Below are 18,123 nucleotides of genomic sequence, written 5' to 3'. Positions count from 1 at the left end.
AATAAAACTGGAAAAAACAGGAAAAGAAATATTTAAAAATCACTTTTACTTAGAGTCGTCATTACCTGTTGGTTCTGTGACAGCAGGAACTATTAATCTACATGGAATATTATCTCAATATTTAACATACTGAGAATCAGTAGAGAATTATGTTTATCTGAAAGTACTTGTGTAATATGCAAAGGTCACTGCCTCACTGCAAGGATGCACAACCTCTCTCCGTCTGTCCCTCGGATGCCTGGAGGTCCACCATCTTCAGGCTTTGCAGCTAAGAAGACAGATCATTTCTAAAGCACTGAGAAATACCATAGTATCTGATTGGAGCAAAAGCAAATAAATTGCAATTATTTCATACACAGCTTTATTTGTTGTGCACTTAGCCTTAGTTTTTCTTAATTTTAATTATCTATTTAAGGCTTATGTGCAGGGGCCTCTGGTGGCAATGCCCTCAGAGTCACCTACAGTAGGAATCAAACACTAGGGCTCTGGAATTAAAAGTTAAAATAAGCCTTATTCTTCTGTTTTTGAAAAAAATAAACATGATCACATATGCACTCTGAAAAAGAGCAATGACCTTTTAAGCAATTTGGTTTCAGATCTTATTTTATTTTTATAATTTTTTTAAACGTTTATTTATTTTTGAGAGAGACAGAGCATGAGCGGGGGAGGCACAGAGAGACAGGGAGACACAGAATCCGAAGCAGGCTCCAGCTCTGAGCTGTCAGCACAGGGCGGAGCCCAACGTGGGGCTCGGACTCACGAATTGTGAGATCATGACCTGAGCCAAAGTCAGATGTTTAACCCACTGAGCCACCCAGGCGCCCCCTCAGATCTTATTTTAATTTGCTTTTAACTTGAGGAAGCTCCCAAATGTGTTAGTCGGTAATATATATAAAAATGTATGTTAGAATTGTAACCCTTTTATAATCCTCTACTTACCAAACTGGAGTCCAGGGTACCAGCTGGGTTACAGGCACCGCTGGAGCCTATATGTGATTTAGAAAGATTTTTATTTAATTTTTTTTTTTTTTTTTTTTTTTTTTACAGACAGCATGAGTGGGGGAGGGTGGCAGAGAGGAGACAGAGAATCTTTTCTTTTCCTGTTTTTTTTTTTAATTTTTTTCAATATATGAAATTTATTGTCAAATTGGTTTCCATACAACACCCAGTGCTCATCCCAAAAGGTGCCCTCCTCAATACCCATCACCCACCCTCCCCTCCCTCCCACCCCCCATCAACCCTCAGTTTGTTCTCAGTTTTCAAGAGTCTCTTATGCTTTGGCTCTCTCCCACTCTAACCTCCTTTTTTTCTTTCTTTTTTTTTCCTTCCCCTCCCCCATGGGTTTCTGTTAAGTTTCTCAGGATCCACATAAGAGTGAACACATATGGTATCTGTCTTTCTATGGCTTATTTCACTTAGCATCACACTCTCCAGTTCCATCCACGTTGCTACAAAGGGCCATATTTCATTCTTTCTCATTGCCACGTAGTACTCCATTGTGTATATAAACCACAATTTCTTTATCCATTCATCAGTTGATGGACATTTAGGCTCTTTCCATAATTTGGCTATTGTTGAGAGTGCTGCTATAAACATTGGGGTACAAGTGCCCCTATGCATCAGTACTCCTGTATCCCTTGGGTAAATTCCTAGCAGTGCTACTGCTGGGTCACAGGGTAGGTCTATTTTTACTTTTCTGAGGAACCTCCACACTGTTTTCCAGAGTGGCTGCACCAATTTGCATTCCCACCAACAGTGCAAGAGGGTTTCCGTTTCTCCACATCCTCTCCAGCATCTATAGTCTCCTGATTTGTTCATTTTGGCCAGTCTGACTGGCGTGAGGTGATATCTGAGTGTGGTTTTGATTTGTATTTCCCTGATGAGGAGCGACGTTGAGCATCTTTTCATGTGCCTGTCCATCTAGAGGTCTTCTTTAGAGAAGTGTCTATTCATGTTTTCTGCCCATTTCTTCACTGGGTTATTTGTTTTTCGGGTGTGGAGTTTGGTGAGCTCTTCATAGATTTTGGATACTAGCCCTTTGTCCGATATGTCACTTGCAAATATCTTTTCCCATTCCGTTGGTTGCCTTTTAGTTTTGTTGGTTGTTTCCTTTGCTGTGCAGAAGCTTTTTATCTTCATAAGGTCCCAGTAGTTCATTTTTGCTTTTAATTCCCTTGCCTTTGGGGATGAGGAGACAGAGAATCTTAAGCAGGCTCCACACTCAGCCCAACGTGGGGCTCCATTCCTCGACTCTGGGATCGTGACCTGAGCCAAAATCGGGAGTTGGACACTTAACTAACTACCTGAGCCACCCAGAGGCCCCTAGAAATATTTAAATGCTTGGTGTTTTTATATCTGTCTGTCTCTTGGTTTAGTTTGATGTTATGAGTTTTAAACGTTTTACTTAAAAAAAAAATAATGCATCTACATTTATATTTTTTGATAGATGGGTGGCAAGGACTTTGCATGTAATTCAGAAAAAGGCACACCCAAATAACCTTCGTGGTCCTTAACTCCCCAAGTCACCCCTTTTGCCACTTAATTCCATTCCCTGCCTACTACTCCAAGTTCATTTCTGACTGATGATGGAGATTAGGGAAAAGAGATTCTAGAATTTTGAACATTTTTAGGATTGTCCAGAAGAGGGCAATATTGTACCAAGAGACTTGTTAATTGTCCATTAAATAGAAGTCACAGAATTTTTTAAGTACATTTTTTAGTCAACGAAGACTTAATTCTTTAACTATCACAATCCCCTTGTCCCCCATCTGCACTAAAATTATTTCTAAAACTAATTAGTTTGCCTTCCTGCCTTAGTCAATAGTATTACAGGCCCCGTATAATCTGTCTTCAATAAAGCGGGATCTTGCAATATCTCAGTATTATTATTACACAGCACTAGAAATGAAGAGAGCTTAGGTAAGCCTGCCCTGAGCCTGGTTTTGCCAATAATTTAAATAACTTCATAATAGGATCTTGTTTTCTTGTGAAGTGTTCTCTTAGACATTTTGCCTTTGTCTCCTCTTCGGCTGTTTCCCTTGGCTTGTCCCTTGATGATTTCATGTACGTCTCTCTTTTTTGTTTTGATGTTCCCTCACATTCCACTGTAGGAGTGAACACGCTCTTCCTGCTCTTTGCTCTTGTTCAGCCTGGCCGTGCCCTGCTTGTGGCTCCTGCCCAGGCTGACCATGGCTGCCATCTGGCTCTGGAGGAATTATTGTGTCTGCCCCGCCCCTGTGCCCGGCTGCCACAACGCTTCCTTCCACTCCTGACCCCCGGGGAGGTGAGCAGACACACCGGGAAAGCCTTGCACTCTGGGGACCTTCAGGGCTTCTCGAAAGTGAACTGCCCCCTCTGACTACTGGCTACAATTTCTACCAGCAAGAAAACCTGGTGTCTTGAGGAGTCTGGTGAGTAAGGTTCTAGGGAATCAAGCTGGAGGTGAATGCAGAGCTCGAAGCGCTACCAAGAGCAGGAAGTAGAGAAAACCATTCTGCAAGGGGAAAGTCTGGTGCGGACTCCCTCCAACACCTCTTCTCAACAGGGAGAGGGGCCTCTAAAGCAGCAGACAGGCGGGAGCTCCTCACCACTGGAGGCGGTACACCCCCAAGGGCACAGGCATCTTCCTTCTGTGCCCTCTGCCACAGAGCACGGAGGACTCTCCACCTCTCCTCATCAGCGAGGGGGGTGAGTAGTGGGGATGACCTGTGACAGTAACAGTGTTTCCCCTTGGCTCACTCTTTCCAAACTCATTAGACTCTAGGTCACCCCCTCTCCCCTCACATCTATGCTGTGTGATGACAATCCCCCATGAGGCCAGGGGCAGCAAGGAGACAGGGGCAGAAGCATAGCAAAGCCTGCTCTGCCTGCCAGCAAGGGGACCCACTGGGATCACCCCTCAGGGGACTACAGGGCAGCCGGTGTAAGTGCTGCGAACCCGGAACCAGAGAGAAGGCAGGATGCCTTAGGAAGGGGTCAAGGAACACTTGTTGCAGCTAAAAGGGGTCACCTTTGCCACACTGCTCGACACGGAGAATTTACGTGTAAATCAAGAAATACAAATTCATAACACATGGAATTAAAATAATTTTTTTCCTAGGAACAAAGCAATTCTGGATTCCTTTGAGGATGTACATCAGATACCTGCATTTTTTTTCAATATATGAAGTTTATTGTCAAATTGGTTTCCATACAACACCCAGTGCTCATCCCAAAAGGTGCCCTCCTCAATACCCATCACCCACCCTCCCCTCCCTCCCACCCCCCATCAACCCTCAGTTTGTTCTCAGTTTTTAACAGTCTCTTATGCTTTGGCTCTCTCCCACTCTAACCTCTTTTTTTTTTTTTCCTTCCCCTCCCCCATGGGTTTCTGTTAAGTTTCTCAGGATCCACATAAGAGTGAACACATATGGTATCTGTCTTTCTATGGCTTATTTCACTTAGCATCACACTCTCCAGTTCCATCCACGTTGCTACAAAGGGCCATATTTCATTCTTTCTCATTGCCACGTAGTACTCCATTGTGTATATAAACCACAATTTCTTTATCCATTCATCAGTTGATGGACATTTAGGCTCTTTCCATAATTTGGCTATTGTTGAGAGTGCTGCTATAAACATTGGGGTACAAGTGCCCCTATGCATCAGTACTCCTGTATCCCTTGGGTAAATTCCTAGCAGTGCTACTGCTGGGTCACAGGGTAGGTCTATTTTTACTTTTCTGAGGAACCTCCACACTGTTTTCCAGAGTGGCTGCACCAATTTGCATTCCCACCAACAGTGCAAGAGGGTTTCCGTTTCTCCACATCCTCTCCAGCATCTATAGTCTCCTGATTTGTTCATTTTGGCCACTCTGACTGGCGTGAAGATACCTGCATTTTCAATGGACTCGAATTGGGGAAGAACCAGGCAGATTAGGGTCAAGTGTGTAGAGGTGACCAGTGGCGGATCTCCTGGGCTTGTCTGGGAGTCTGGCCACACACATTTCAGAGAGGAACCCGACGTCTGGCATTCTGCTGTCTTCCTTACCTTGACAGTGGGGGAAATCAGAGGCTCCTGAGAGACACCTGTCACAGCGCTGTCCTGTAATCCCCGGCTGGCATTCACACTGCCCCGTCACTGGGCTGCAAGGCGTTTGGTAGGAGCCAAAGACTGAACACTGGCAGGCTGGATAAAAAGGTGTCAGTCAGACCCAGGGCAGCAGGGCCTGGATAAGAGCATGACAGTGGGTCAGAGAGACCCAAATGCAAGTTCCAGCTATGTGACTTATTCAGACAGGCACGGCTAGGTAGAGGCAGACCCAGAGCGTTCACCACCATTCTACCCTCCTACTTTGTTTCATCCCTCCAGCAGACTCTGATCAAAGGCCAATGTGTTCAATGGCACTGGGACGAGGTGTTGGGATGGAGGTGATTAGGAAAGACACACATGCCCTGACTTCAGAGAGCTAAACATCCAGAAGAGAGGCCAGGGAATTATTGACATAGTATGAAGCACCTCCCCCACCCCCACCACTGCTAAGAAACTGTAAAAGAAATGAAGAAACGTGCCTAATGCCCTTCAGCTGGCTCTTGGCAGACTGCAGGCAAGGACTCACGTCTACTGGCATCTGGCTCAGCCTTCTTTCCCGGCCCCATGTTCCCCAGGGCCTGCCTACAGAGATCACGTCCCTACCAAGGGGCACATTATTGAGATGTTCTTAGGTTCTATGATCATTAATTTTTTTTTTAAGGTGAGTGGGGGCACCCGGGTGTCTCAGTCATTTGAGTGACTCTTCACTTCAGCCTAGGTCAGGACCTCGCGGTTCCTGGGTTCAAGCCCTGTGTTGGGCTCTGTGCTGACGGAATCCTGCTTGGGATTCTCTCTCTCTCTGCCCCTTCCCTGCTGGTGTGCACACGCTCTCTCTCTCAAAAATAGACATGTAAAAAAATAAAAACAAAAAGAAATAAAAGGTGAGTATATATTTTATTATTATTATTATTATTATTATCATTATCATTATTATTATTATTATTACTTTAGAGATCCCACGGCCCTAGGATCATGACCTGAGCCAAAACCAAGAGTCGGACACTCAACAGATTGAACTGCTCAGGTGCCCCTGCAATGGTTCATTTTTAAATGTCAACTTGGCTATGCTATGAGGCTCAGATGTTTGGCAAGCACCAAGGTAGATGTGGCTGCGAAAGGTTTTTTTTTTTAAGATGTGACTAATATTTAAATAAGTTGACTTTGGGTAAAGCAGATACCTCATCCAATCAGTCGAAAGCCTTAAGAGAAAGTTTCCCAAAGGAGGAGATCTGCCTTTGGACTTGAGCTACCCTATCAGCTCGTCCCTAGGACTCCAGCCCGCCAGCCTGCCCTGCAGATCTCAGACCCACCAGCCCCCATAATAATGCCACTTCCTTAAAATAAATCTCTCTCTCTATACACACACGCATACATCCTATTGGTTCTCTTACTGCTCTTTCTGCTATTTCTGTCTTACAGGAAAGAGAATGCAGAAACCCACACAGGCATTTGGGGCAGCACAATGGTGGCACCTCCAGCCAGCATAATGTGGGGGACATCGCCCCTGGCTCCGACGGCCACAGAGGTTGTCCAGGGAGCCTCAGGAGACACAGTTACGCTCCAGAAGTGAAAACAAAGACCCAGCCTTAAACGCAAGGCACATGGTTTTAAATGGTTTTAAATGCCAAACTCCATCTGGCATCTCATGTCTCGTTTCAATCCAGCCGTCAGTGACAGCTGCCAAATCCCAAACCCAAACCTCAACATTGGCAGCCCCTCTTTACTCTTGGAAATACTATAATGTCTTACGAACACTTTCATTCTGCTCTTTGTGTTGGTCCAGGTCCTTTGGAGTTTCTGGGAGTATTTTACGTCTTGTCTACTCCTGTTTCAGCTTTAAGACCTTTTTGCTCCCAAAGAGCAAAAAAAAAATAATGACAGTCAAGCTCCAAAGGGATAAGAATGTCTGCTGTGTTCCCCAGTGTCTTCCAACATCACACACAGCCCTGGTCCCTAGTATATGCCAAACAGATATCTGTTAAATGAAAGAATAAGTAACTATTGAAATCTTCCTGAGGTCCACTCTGTATATAGTCTCTCAGCATGCATTCCCTTACTGAATCTCGCAACACCGCCACGAGACAGGTGTTGTATGAGTAACGCCATCCTCTTCTCCATCAGTAAATTAGCTCATCAGGTGAGGTGAGGCTCTACAGACAGCATGTAAATCACAAGGTAAACATCGCCCCTTACTGTTTCCGGGATGCTCTTCCTGCCCATGACTTTGGAGCCTTTCCTTCTGTTGGAAAACAGAAAAACACCTTCTGGAAAAGCAGACTGGCTCCTTCCCCGGTCAAAGCCACAAAGCCAACAGTCAGTTCCACAGCACATGCTGCCACTACCACTCACCTCTCTGGTTACCTGGGCATAGGGCAGATTAAATCTACAGAAGATCTAAGGTTTCTTCCAACCAACCACCTCACTATTCTCCTAGACACAACCTGAATTACAAAGTGAAGGGCCAGTTCAAGACCAAATTGCACAGAACGTGGCTTCAGATTGCTCCCCATGCCCAGCCCTAGGGTTTTGTTTCCCCTCTTGGAAAGGCTGGGAGGGCTCTCCTGGGAGCATCCCAGGCCATCAACCTTCCCTACAGCACCATTTGCCAATAGCTGGTGCCATTTCTCTTGGCTGGTTTGTCTGATTCATGGGACTATGCTGACAGGTAGGAGGTTAATCTTGCACTGGCAACCTATTTAGAGGCGTTTTCTATGGAAAGACCAGTCACCACAACCCAAGGATTACAGCAATCTCCAATGGGGACAGTTCCAGGCCCTGGGTTGGGTCAGTGTGGTTGAAATTTGGGGACAGCTGCACTTGGCACACCCTCAGCTCCTATCCATGGGCAGACCATTTATTTCTGCAACCCACTCTCCTAGCCTCTATTGTTTTTTTTTTTTTTTAATGTTTATTTTTGAGACAGAGCATGCATGCATGAGTAGGGTAGGTGCAGAGAGCGGGAGAGAGAGGATGTGAAGCAGGCTCAGCACTGACAGCAGACAGCTTGATACAGGGCTCAAACTCACAAACCATGAAATCATGACCTGAGCCAAAGTCGGACGCTTAACCGACTGAGCCACCCACCCAGGCGCCCCCTCCTAGCTTCTGTTCTAAGTGCTGACAAGCTGCTGCCCAGCAAGCTATACCAGAAAAGAAGGGGAAGGAGAAGGAGCAGGGAGAGAAAAATGAAGGCGAGGAAAGCAGGAATGAGGAGTGTGGGGGTGGGGAGGAAAAGAGGGGGGATGTGGTGGGAGGAGGAAAAGGCAGAGAGTAAACCTCCCCAAATGGACCAAGTTAACTGAGAGAACTACAGTTGTATGCTGTAGTTGAAGATAAAGAACTGAACCAGACATTAGTGTAAACACATGTCTGAAATACAAATAGGCAGTTCTCCAATGTGGTCTCCTATCTATGACGTGACTTTCACCTACGAAAAAGAAAACAGCAGGGCACTTGCATGAGTCGAAATTAAGACAAGAAGAATATGGCACTGTGCTTAGGCAAGTCTGGACCAAATTAAGTTAATGCAAAACATGAATGCAGAAGCATGGTTGGCAAGAACAGCTTAGAAGGGTTTTCAAGCTCCTTTTCAAGAAGATTTTTAAAGTCTTAGGAACATTTTTTGGCTAGAATATATTGGACCGTCTGATGTGGTATTTGGGGTCATGTTAATTCTATTCTAAAATTCAGTGGCCAAGCAATCAGTTTCGTCTTAAAAACACAAAAACAAAAACAAAACAAAAACAAAAATAAAAAACCACACAAGTTAAAACACTGGGTTAGACCCTGCTGCTAGACTAAGCTCAGATGTCAGTGAGTCCAAGCTTCAGCCACTTACCTCAAAGCTGTCCCCAAGGGAAAATTTTAAAAAGATCACAATAGCAATTAGAAAAAGGAAAGAGCAAGAGAAGAGAGACATCACAAATGGAATTCTTCCAGAACCCAGTGGTCCAAATAGAACAACGAGCTTCGGGGTGTATTGCTTATACCACGCCGGGAATGTGGTGGATGGTGCATTTTCCTGAAAAACTTGGAAAAGAGCAGGTGGGCTTCTCAGAGGCTGGGTGTGCTCGGGCAAGGTCCCCTGACATAGGACTTCAGGTGATTTGCTCCCCCCCCCCCCCACCACCACATACCCCTGCTTGAGTTCCAAAGCCTGAACAGTGCTGTCTCCCTCACTGGAGTGGGACTAGGGTGCACGATGTATCTCTCCCTCTGCCTCACTGTGTGAGCCTTTCCCTCCACTTGAGCCACAACTTTGAACCACAGACAGAACCAGGCAGAGGCTGGCCACACACATTCACCCAGGGAGCCAGGGAGCACCTGTTCCTCTCCTCGGCCCCTCTCTGCAGCCCTCAGCACCGTTCTTCTGTGGTCTGCCTTGCAGTCAGGGAGCTCAGATGACTTTGGTAGACCTTTGGAAGCAGAGCTCCAAACTAACTCTACCAAAAACATAAGTGAGATGATACGTTCCTTTTTTATTTTTTTTTTATTTTTTTTTTTCAACGTTTTTTATTTATTTTTGGGACAGAGAGAGACAGAGCATGAACGGGGGAGGGGCAGAGAGAGAGGGAGACACAGAACCGGAAACAGGCTCCAGGCTCCGAGCCATCAGCCCAGAGCCCGACGCGGGGCTCGAACTCACGGACCGCGAGATCGTGACCTGGCTGAAGTCGGACGCTTAACCGACTGCGCCACCCAGGCGCCCCTCCTTTTTTATTTTTTAATCCAGACTCTTATCATTTAACACAAGGGATCTTGCCTTATACACAGTAGCTGATTAGTTTTCACGTCACGTATCATCTTCTTAGGAAGAAAAAATGCTACCCTTAAACCTCAGACGTCTTCCTGATCTCTTCTGGATGGTCACTTTGGGGAACCAGGTTTTCTCAGAGAGCTGAGCATTTTACTGACACACAGTTCTGCCACCTGTTTTGGTTACGCACCCTGATTTTGCTGGGGTGGTGGGAGGGGGCGGCTCTTCCCCTTACTCCACCCCTGGATGTGGGGAGACTCAGGCTTGGCCAGTCAGAGCACAGATTTCCACGGCCATGGGGTTGGTTCAGGAATGGGCACGTGATCCAATCAGAACCAGATTTGGCTTGGAGAAATGCATGCTCTTTTCCCTAGACTTGAACCTGGAAGGAGTAATGTCCAAGTCTTTTGGGCTGCCGTAACAAAATACCACAGGCTGGGTGGCTTGAACAACAGACATTTATTTTCTCACTGTTCTAGAGGTTGGGAAGTCCAAGATTAAGGTGCCAGCAGATTCGGTTCCTGGAGACTCTCTTCCTGGCTTTCAGACAGCTCCCTCCCTCCCTGCTGTGCTCTCACGTGGCAGAGAGAGGGCGTGCGAAAGCTCACGGGTGTCCCTTCTCAGAAGGACACTAATCCTATCAGATCAGTGTTCCAACCTTTGACCTCATTTAACCTTAATTACTTCCTTACTCCAAATACAGTCAGTCACACTGGGGGTTAGGACGTAAACATGAATTTGAGGAGGACACAATTCAGGCCTCAGCAATGCCTAAAAAGTGTCAGCTACCATTTTACCACCATCTGAGACCTAAAAATGAAGCCAATCTACAAGACAGCAGACTTGCAAGATGGAGAAAAACAGATCCCACCAACATCTTTTGAGCCCCTGGATCAATCTGTTCCTGAAACCAAATATGCCTGGACAGTTCAATTACAGCCCCTAAATTCTTTATGCCTTAAGCCAGTTTAGGCTACATCTTCTGTTACATGAAACTAGAGTCATAACTGACTCTGTGATCACCCAAATGTTCTCATTGTAAAAGTACTCTTACTAAATAGTATTTTTTTTTTTTTGACAGAGAGAGAGAGAGAGAGAGAAAACATGCAAGTGGGTGAGGGCAGAGGGAGAGAGAATCTTAAGCAGGCTTCATGCCCATTGCAGAGCCTGACACGGGGCTCAATCCCAGGGCCAGGAGATCACGACCTGAGCTGAAATCAAGAGTCGGGCACTTAATCTACTGAGCCACCCAGGCGCCCCACTAAACAGTACTCTTACTAAAATATATTATGGATCTTCCTTCCTTCTGAAACAGATATTCAGACATAATTTCACCCCTTCATCATGATCCAGAGCCATTATTATAATACTCATTTACTTACTCTAATAGTGACACTCTGAGTACCTCCTGAGTTGAGGATTATTTACTCTTCATTAAATGGTCCCAAGCTGCTATTCTTCTTCAGTTTCATGTCTGCTTTTCTGTTTCCTCCCTTACTGTTAGTGTGTTTGCCTTAGCAATTTTTCCCTCCCTTCTAATTTCGTGTTTCTAGTTCACCACGGGTTTGGCTTAGAAAACAACCAAATTCGTACAATTATTTTTTAAAAAGAGAGACAGGCATAGGTAAGAGGGGGCCTACAGGATGCTTTTAGTAGTGAAATGCAAGGATTTTAGTGCACATCTTTGGAGGTGTTTTTGTTTGTTTTTTACTTTACAGAGGCAATAGTCGTTGAGGGATCTTACTGCTTGGTTCTCATTTTTCCTCCAGATACAGGAGCCAGATAACCAAATTCCAACTAGATGGAATAATACTCTACTGCAGTTCAAAGAATTATAGCATGTATTTAAAAACAGTAATTTTTTAAGTGGAAAAGAATGGCCAGAGTTTGAAGTTTGTTACAGAAATCCATGTTTAAATAGGCAAAGCATTAAAAATGATCACAGTTCTGGGGGCACCTGGGTGGCTCAGTCGGTTGAGCGTCCGACTTCGGCTCAGGTCATGATCTCACGGTTAACGACTTTGAGCCCTGCTTCAGGCTCTGTGCTGACAGCTCAGAGCCTAGAGGCTGCTTCGGATTCTGTGTCTTCCTCTCTCTCTGACCCTTCCCCGCTCATGTTCTGTCTCTGTCTCAAAAATAAATAAACATTAAAAAAAATTTTTTTAAATGATCACAGTTCCTATAAACAAAACAGAATCATGGAGTCCCTTTAAGGAAACTAATGGTGGGGCTCCTGGGTGGCTCAGTCAGCTAAGCATCCAACTTCGGCTCAGGTCGTGATCACACAGCTCGTGAGTTCGAGTCCCGCATCGGGCTCTGTGCTGACAGTTCGGAGCCTGGAGCCTGCTTCAGATTCTGTGTCTCCTTCTCCTTCTCTCCCTCTACCCCTCCCCTGCTAGCACCCTGCTTCTCTCTCTGTCTCAAAAATAAATAAACAAACAACAAAAAAGAAACTAATGGTAAATTTATGTGGTAAATTAAACCACATAAAGGTGCAACTGAATGTCATGCAATTAGTGTATTAAAAAAGCACAGTTCCTACTGTAATTAAATCAATCCTGTGGCTCTTTTCAACTTCATTCAGTGTAGGTGACTGTCCCCTTGCACCTAGATAAACACAGGAGTAAGTTCTGGGGCTTTTTGGCATTCTCTTAGGTAGGAGAGCAATCATTGGGTCAAAACCCACTTTAAGCTCAAATCTCAGGGCGTTAACAATTCTACCTTCCTACCCTCCTTCTTGCTGGGGTTAAGGCAGAAGAGTAAAGGTAAGATTATGGGTTAAAGATGAAACAGAGTGTGCATCTCAGATGAGTTCCTCACGCTCTTTGGTCCTTGCCCCTGTCCTATAGATCGCGTGTAAAAGATAAGACAGAGTGGTTTCCTGCCCCTTGGACAGGTCTAGGAAGGAATGACGCAATGTATACGGCACAGATGAAATGGATTTATCAGAAGATTGATACAATTTACCGAGCAACGGTTTCCAGGTGAAAGAGGGATCCTAAATTCACCCAAATGCTCCAATTTCAGGCAGTAACTATCTGAGAGTCTGAAGCCCCAGAAGCAAAGAGCAGAATGAAAGAAAAATGACCATCTGCTCAGAATCATAAACAAATCCTCCAGGATTACTTAACATAGATTTTCTTTTTTTTTTTAGCCACATCCACATTAAGAAATAATTTTACACTGAAACCCAATATACACACAGATTGACAGATGATAAAGATATAGAAACAGATACTTATTAAAATATAAGCTAACAATGAACAATAACTTTGCAAAACATTTCTTTCCACGACTGCTTATACTGCATTCTAATAATTTCTAGTCTATTGTTTCACTTTAATGCTGGTCCCTACTCACGTGACTTCTCCATACACTAATGTGTGACCTGCAGTGTAAAAACTGCAGTCTTGGAAGCCTTGTCCTCATACTTTTTGAGATCCTGGGACCTCTAAGCACTGCATGTGGTAAGGCAGAGAATATAATTCCTTAAGTACACCAGGTTGGGAGTCAAGAAACATGGTGTTACTCATCAATCACCCTGCGACTACCTCGTTCTCACTTATTCTCCTGGATCTCAGATCAGTTGACGTAAAAATAAGTAATTTCAATTTCTTTTTTAACTCCAAAATTCTAATGCATGTTGTTTCATCACTGTTGTAAATAAGCTACCAGGAGAGATGGGTGCAAATGTACAGAGGGATAAGGCTGATGGGTGACCAGAGAGGAAATACCCCATTTTAATGTGTTGGATTTATTGAGATATGATTCATATACAATGTAATTTGTCCATTTAAATATACAATTTAATGTTTTTAATATGTTCACAAGGTTGTGCGACCGTCAGCACAATCTGACTTTAAAATAATTTTTGTTCCCCCTAAAAGAAACCCCATACTCATTAGCAGGCAACCCCCATTGTCCCATCTCCACCTCCCCCCCAACCTCCATCCCAGCCCTAAGCAACCACTCGTCTACTTTCTGTCTCTATGAATTTGCCTGTTCTCAACATTCCACATAAATGGAATCATACAGTATGTGGTCTTTTGTGACTAGCTTCTTTCACTCAGCATCACGTTTTCAAGGTCCGTGCAAGTTGTGGCAGGTGTCCATACTTCATTCTTTTATTCCCAATAATATTTCATAATATGGACATGGTACATTTTATTTATCTATTCATCAGCTCTTGAACATTTAGGTTGTTTCCACTTCTTGGCTACTTTGGCTAATGCTTCCATGGACATTCATATACAAGCTACCATGTGATTTTGTGTTTTCACTTCCCTTGGATATATATACCTAGGAGTAGGCTTTCCTGGATCACATGGGAACTCTAGGTTTAACTTTTTGAGGAATAGCAAAACTGTTTCCAAATGGTCTTATCATTGTGCATTCCTACTAGCAATGTATGAGGGCTCAAATCTCTCCACATCCTTCCCAACATTTGTTACTGCGTGCCTTTATAGTGGCCAGGAAATGATATTTCATTGTGCTTTTAATCTGCATTTACCTAATAACTAACAATATAGCACACTTTTTCATGTGATTATTAGTCCACTGTATATCTTCTTTGGAAAACTATTCAAATCCTTTGTCCATTTATTCATTAGGTTGTCTTTTAATTATAGTGTTGTAAGAGTTCTTTCTTGATACTGTATATCTGTGCCTTATCAGGTACATGAGTTGCAAATACTTTCCTTCTATGGGTTGTGTTTTCACTTTCTTGATGGTGTCCTTTGAAACAAGTTATTTTAAAAGTCCAATATCTATTTTTCCTTTTGTTGCCTGTGCTTTTGGTGTCAAATCTAAGAAACTATTGCCTAACCTAAGGTTACAAACATTTACGTCTATGTTTTCTTCTAGGAGTTTTACAGGCTTTGTTAGCTCTTACATTTAGGCATTTGATCCACTGGGGGTAAAAATTTGCATACGGCATGGTATAGAATCCACTCACATTTAATGTTGTTGTTGATATGGTTGGATTTACCTCTGCCATTTTGCATTTTGTATTCTTTATGTCTCATATCTTTTTGTTTCTCTATTCACCCTTTATTGCCTTGTTTTGTAGTAAATGAATATTTTCTAGTGTAGCATTTGACTTCCTTTAATGACCTGAATAATTATTTTTTGTTATTGTCTTAGTGGTTGCCCTAGAATTTACAAAATACATCTCATCAGAATCTCCTTCAGATTGATATTCACTTAGTTCCAGTGAACTGGTCCAGTTACTCCTATGTAACTCCGTTCTTTGTTTCTGTGGTATTACTGCCATACATATTATGTCTATATATGTCAAAACCCAACAATACGTTGTTAAAATTATTTATATAATCTGTATCTTCTAAAGAAGCCAACAGAAGAGAGAACATACATATGTAGAGAGTATCCTTATCTTTGCTGGTTCTCTTCATTTCTTTCCATAGATTTGATGTCATTTCCTTATTCTAATTCTTATCTTTGTCCTATCTCCTTTGTGCTACTATTATTAAACATATCACATTTCTGTATGTTATAGACTTACACACACCTGTATGTACATATATTCTATGTATGTTATGGGCCCACCCAATATACACATATATGTGTGTGTATGTACAGTCATGTGCAATTTCTTTTAAAATCAGTCAAGACAAGAAAGGATAAAAATATGCAATTATACTATCTTTTGTAATACTTACTGTTAGGGAATAAATTATGTTCCCCCAAATTCATACACTGAAGCTCTAACCCCTGATGTGATTGTATTTGGATATAGGACTTTTAAGAGGGTAATTAAGCTTAAATGAGGTCATAAGGGTGGGGCTCTAATCCTATAGGACTGCTGTCCTTATAAGAAAAGGAAGAGATACCAGAGATCTCTCTCTCTCTCTCTTTCATTCTTTCTGCCCACACACAGAGGAAAGGCCATGTGAGGTTGCAAGGAAAACACAGCTGTCTGCAAGCCAGAAAGAGAGTAGTCACCAGAAATCAATTTTCTAGCACTTGATCTTAGAATGCTAGACTCCAGAACTGTGAGAAAATAAATGTCTGTTGTCTGAACCACACAGTCTGTACTATCCTGGTATGGAAGCCCAAGCGGACCAAAACACCTATATGATTGCCTTCCCCAACACTCTGTATTTTGCACATGGATTCCAACTACTGTCTCGTGTCACCTGCTTTCAGCCTTGAAGGACCTCCTTTTGTATTTCTTGTAAGGCAGGTATGCTGGCCTCGAATTCTCTGTTTTTGTTAATCTGGGAATATTTTTATTTTTATTTAATTTTGAAAGATAATTTTGATGGACATAAAATCCTTGGTTGACAATTTTTCCCTGTCAGTTCTTAGAATGTGTGGTCCCACTACCTTCTAGCCTCTGTTGTTTCAGATGAGAAGTCAGTTAACATTCTAATGGGTTCCCTTGCATAGGCTGAGTTATTGTTCTTTTGCCCTTGCAAGATTTTTTCTTTGTTTTTCAACACTTAAACTATGCATTGCCTGAGTGTGGATCTCTTTGATTTATCCCGCTTGAAGTTCATTAAACTTCTTAGATGTGTAGATTGTTTTTCATTAGATACAAGGAGTTTTTCTGCCATTATTTCTTTGACTATTTTTTCTGGCCCCTCCTCTCTCCTCTCTGTCTGGTACTCCCCTTCTGTGTATGTCAGTGCACTTTGGTATCCCACATTTCTCTGAGGCTCTGTACATTTATCTTCCTTCTTTTCCTGTTTTCCAGACTGAATCATCTCTATTGATCTACCATCAAGTTTGCTGACTCTTTTGCTGGCTCAAATCTATGACTGAATCCCTGGGGAATTTTTCATTTCAATTATACTTTTCAACTTCAGAATTTCCATTTGGTTATTTTAAAGAATTTCTCTCTCTTCATTGATATTCTCCATTTGATAAGACTTTATCATTACACCCTCCTTTAATTCATTAAGCATTGCTTCCTTTAGCTCTTTACACATATTTATAACAACTATTTTGGTCAGCTAAATCAACCATTTGAGCCATTCAAAAGCAGTTTCATTTTTTTAATATTTATTTATTTTGGGGAGAGAGAGTGTGTGTGAGTGGGGAAGTGGCAGAGAGAGAGGGAGAAAGAGAATCCTAAGCAGGTTCTGCACTATCAGTTGGGGTGGAGGGGGTAATGGAGCTCAAATGTCACAGACTTATCGTTCTTACTGATATTTAGACTTTCTTTTTTTCAATGTTCATTTATTTTTGAGAGAGAGTGAACACAACCAGGAGAGGGGCCAAGAGAGAGGGGTACAGAGGACCCAAAGCGGGCTCTGTGCTGACAGCAGAGAGCCCGATGCGCAGCTTGAACTCATGAACCGTGAGATCATGACCTGAAGCAAAGTTGGATGCTTAAATGACTGAGCCACCCAGGCACCCGAATATTTAGATTTTCTTAAATAAATGTTTCTTTGTTAGCTCTTAGGACAATTTCCAGAGAATTTAAATGATTATTAAAAATTCTTTACCAGTTAAAGTCTGTTTTGTTGGAGAGAGGTCCACTGAACTCTCTACTCTGTCATTCTGGAAGTCCCACCTCCCTCCACTTTGTCCTGCATACACCTTTGCATTTTCTACCCACCTCAAAATGAATTCGTTCCAGTGGTGAATAAACGTGGAAAAGTACATTCTTAAAATATTGTATTACTCTCTACCTTTATATCTGTATACACAAAGGCACCACCTGATAGCTTTGCCCAAGGGAATGACCAGGTTGGATTAGTAATTCATTCTAGCAGAATGAGTCTGGAGTTGTGGCTGGTAAAGAGGAGGAAGAAAGAAAAGCTTTGAGATACTTTCAACCACAAGAATGGCAGCTGATGCAGAACTAACATGAATGTCAACAGATTATTAGGAAATTAACATGAGACATTCTGTCCACTCCTTGCCCTCAATTTATATTTAAGGTATAACTGGGGAAGTGTCAACAAAACAAAGGGCAGCTAGAAAATGCTTTCCTGTTATAGGAGGGGAAGGAGATAAACTATCTGCCTGTCCTAACCCTCCTCTTCCTGCTTTTGCTGAAAAGGCTTTCTCCTACCATGAGCTCCTCTGGACTTGGGCCCTCGTGGACACCTGAAATGTAAGGTCTCTACTCCCTCTCCCTCCCACTGATTCCTCACTCTGTCCATGACAGACTCAGGGTCTCTGGCTTAAAACAGAAATGTAATCATCCCTAACTTGTGTGCAAAACTTCATGGTTTGGGTATCTTTCCCCAGGAACAACATTATGAGCAAGAATGAGGTTCCCATGCCTGACCATGGAGCCAGTTTAGAGGAATCTACGTCTACTGTGG

At 43.0% G+C, this 18,123-nt stretch overlaps 1 protein-coding gene across 2 annotated transcripts in view; it reads right to left on the bottom strand.

Moving 5' to 3' along the window:
• Nucleotides 1-18,123, bottom strand: part of LAMA3 (laminin subunit alpha 3) — a 272,108-nt gene that overhangs the window by 147,632 nt on the left and 106,353 nt on the right. For both annotated transcript variants that reach the window (XM_078435375.2, XM_078435376.2), the window contains exons 13-14: nt 5,029-5,166; nt 940-986 (exon numbers count right to left, since the gene is read on the bottom strand). In XM_078435375.2, coding sequence (XP_078291501.2) covers nt 940-986; nt 5,029-5,166 — 185 coding nt within the window. The remainder of the gene's footprint in view (nt 1-939; nt 987-5,028; nt 5,167-18,123) is intronic.

Source organism: Panthera onca, chromosome D3 (genome assembly GCF_046562875.1).
Source record: "Panthera onca isolate mPanOnc1 chromosome D3, mPanOnc1 haplotype 2, whole genome shotgun sequence".
Classification (NCBI taxonomy): Eukaryota; Metazoa; Chordata; class Mammalia; order Carnivora; family Felidae; genus Panthera; species Panthera onca.
Note: the sequence above shows the minus strand (reverse complement) of the source record. Positions and strands in the feature narration are given on the sequence as shown.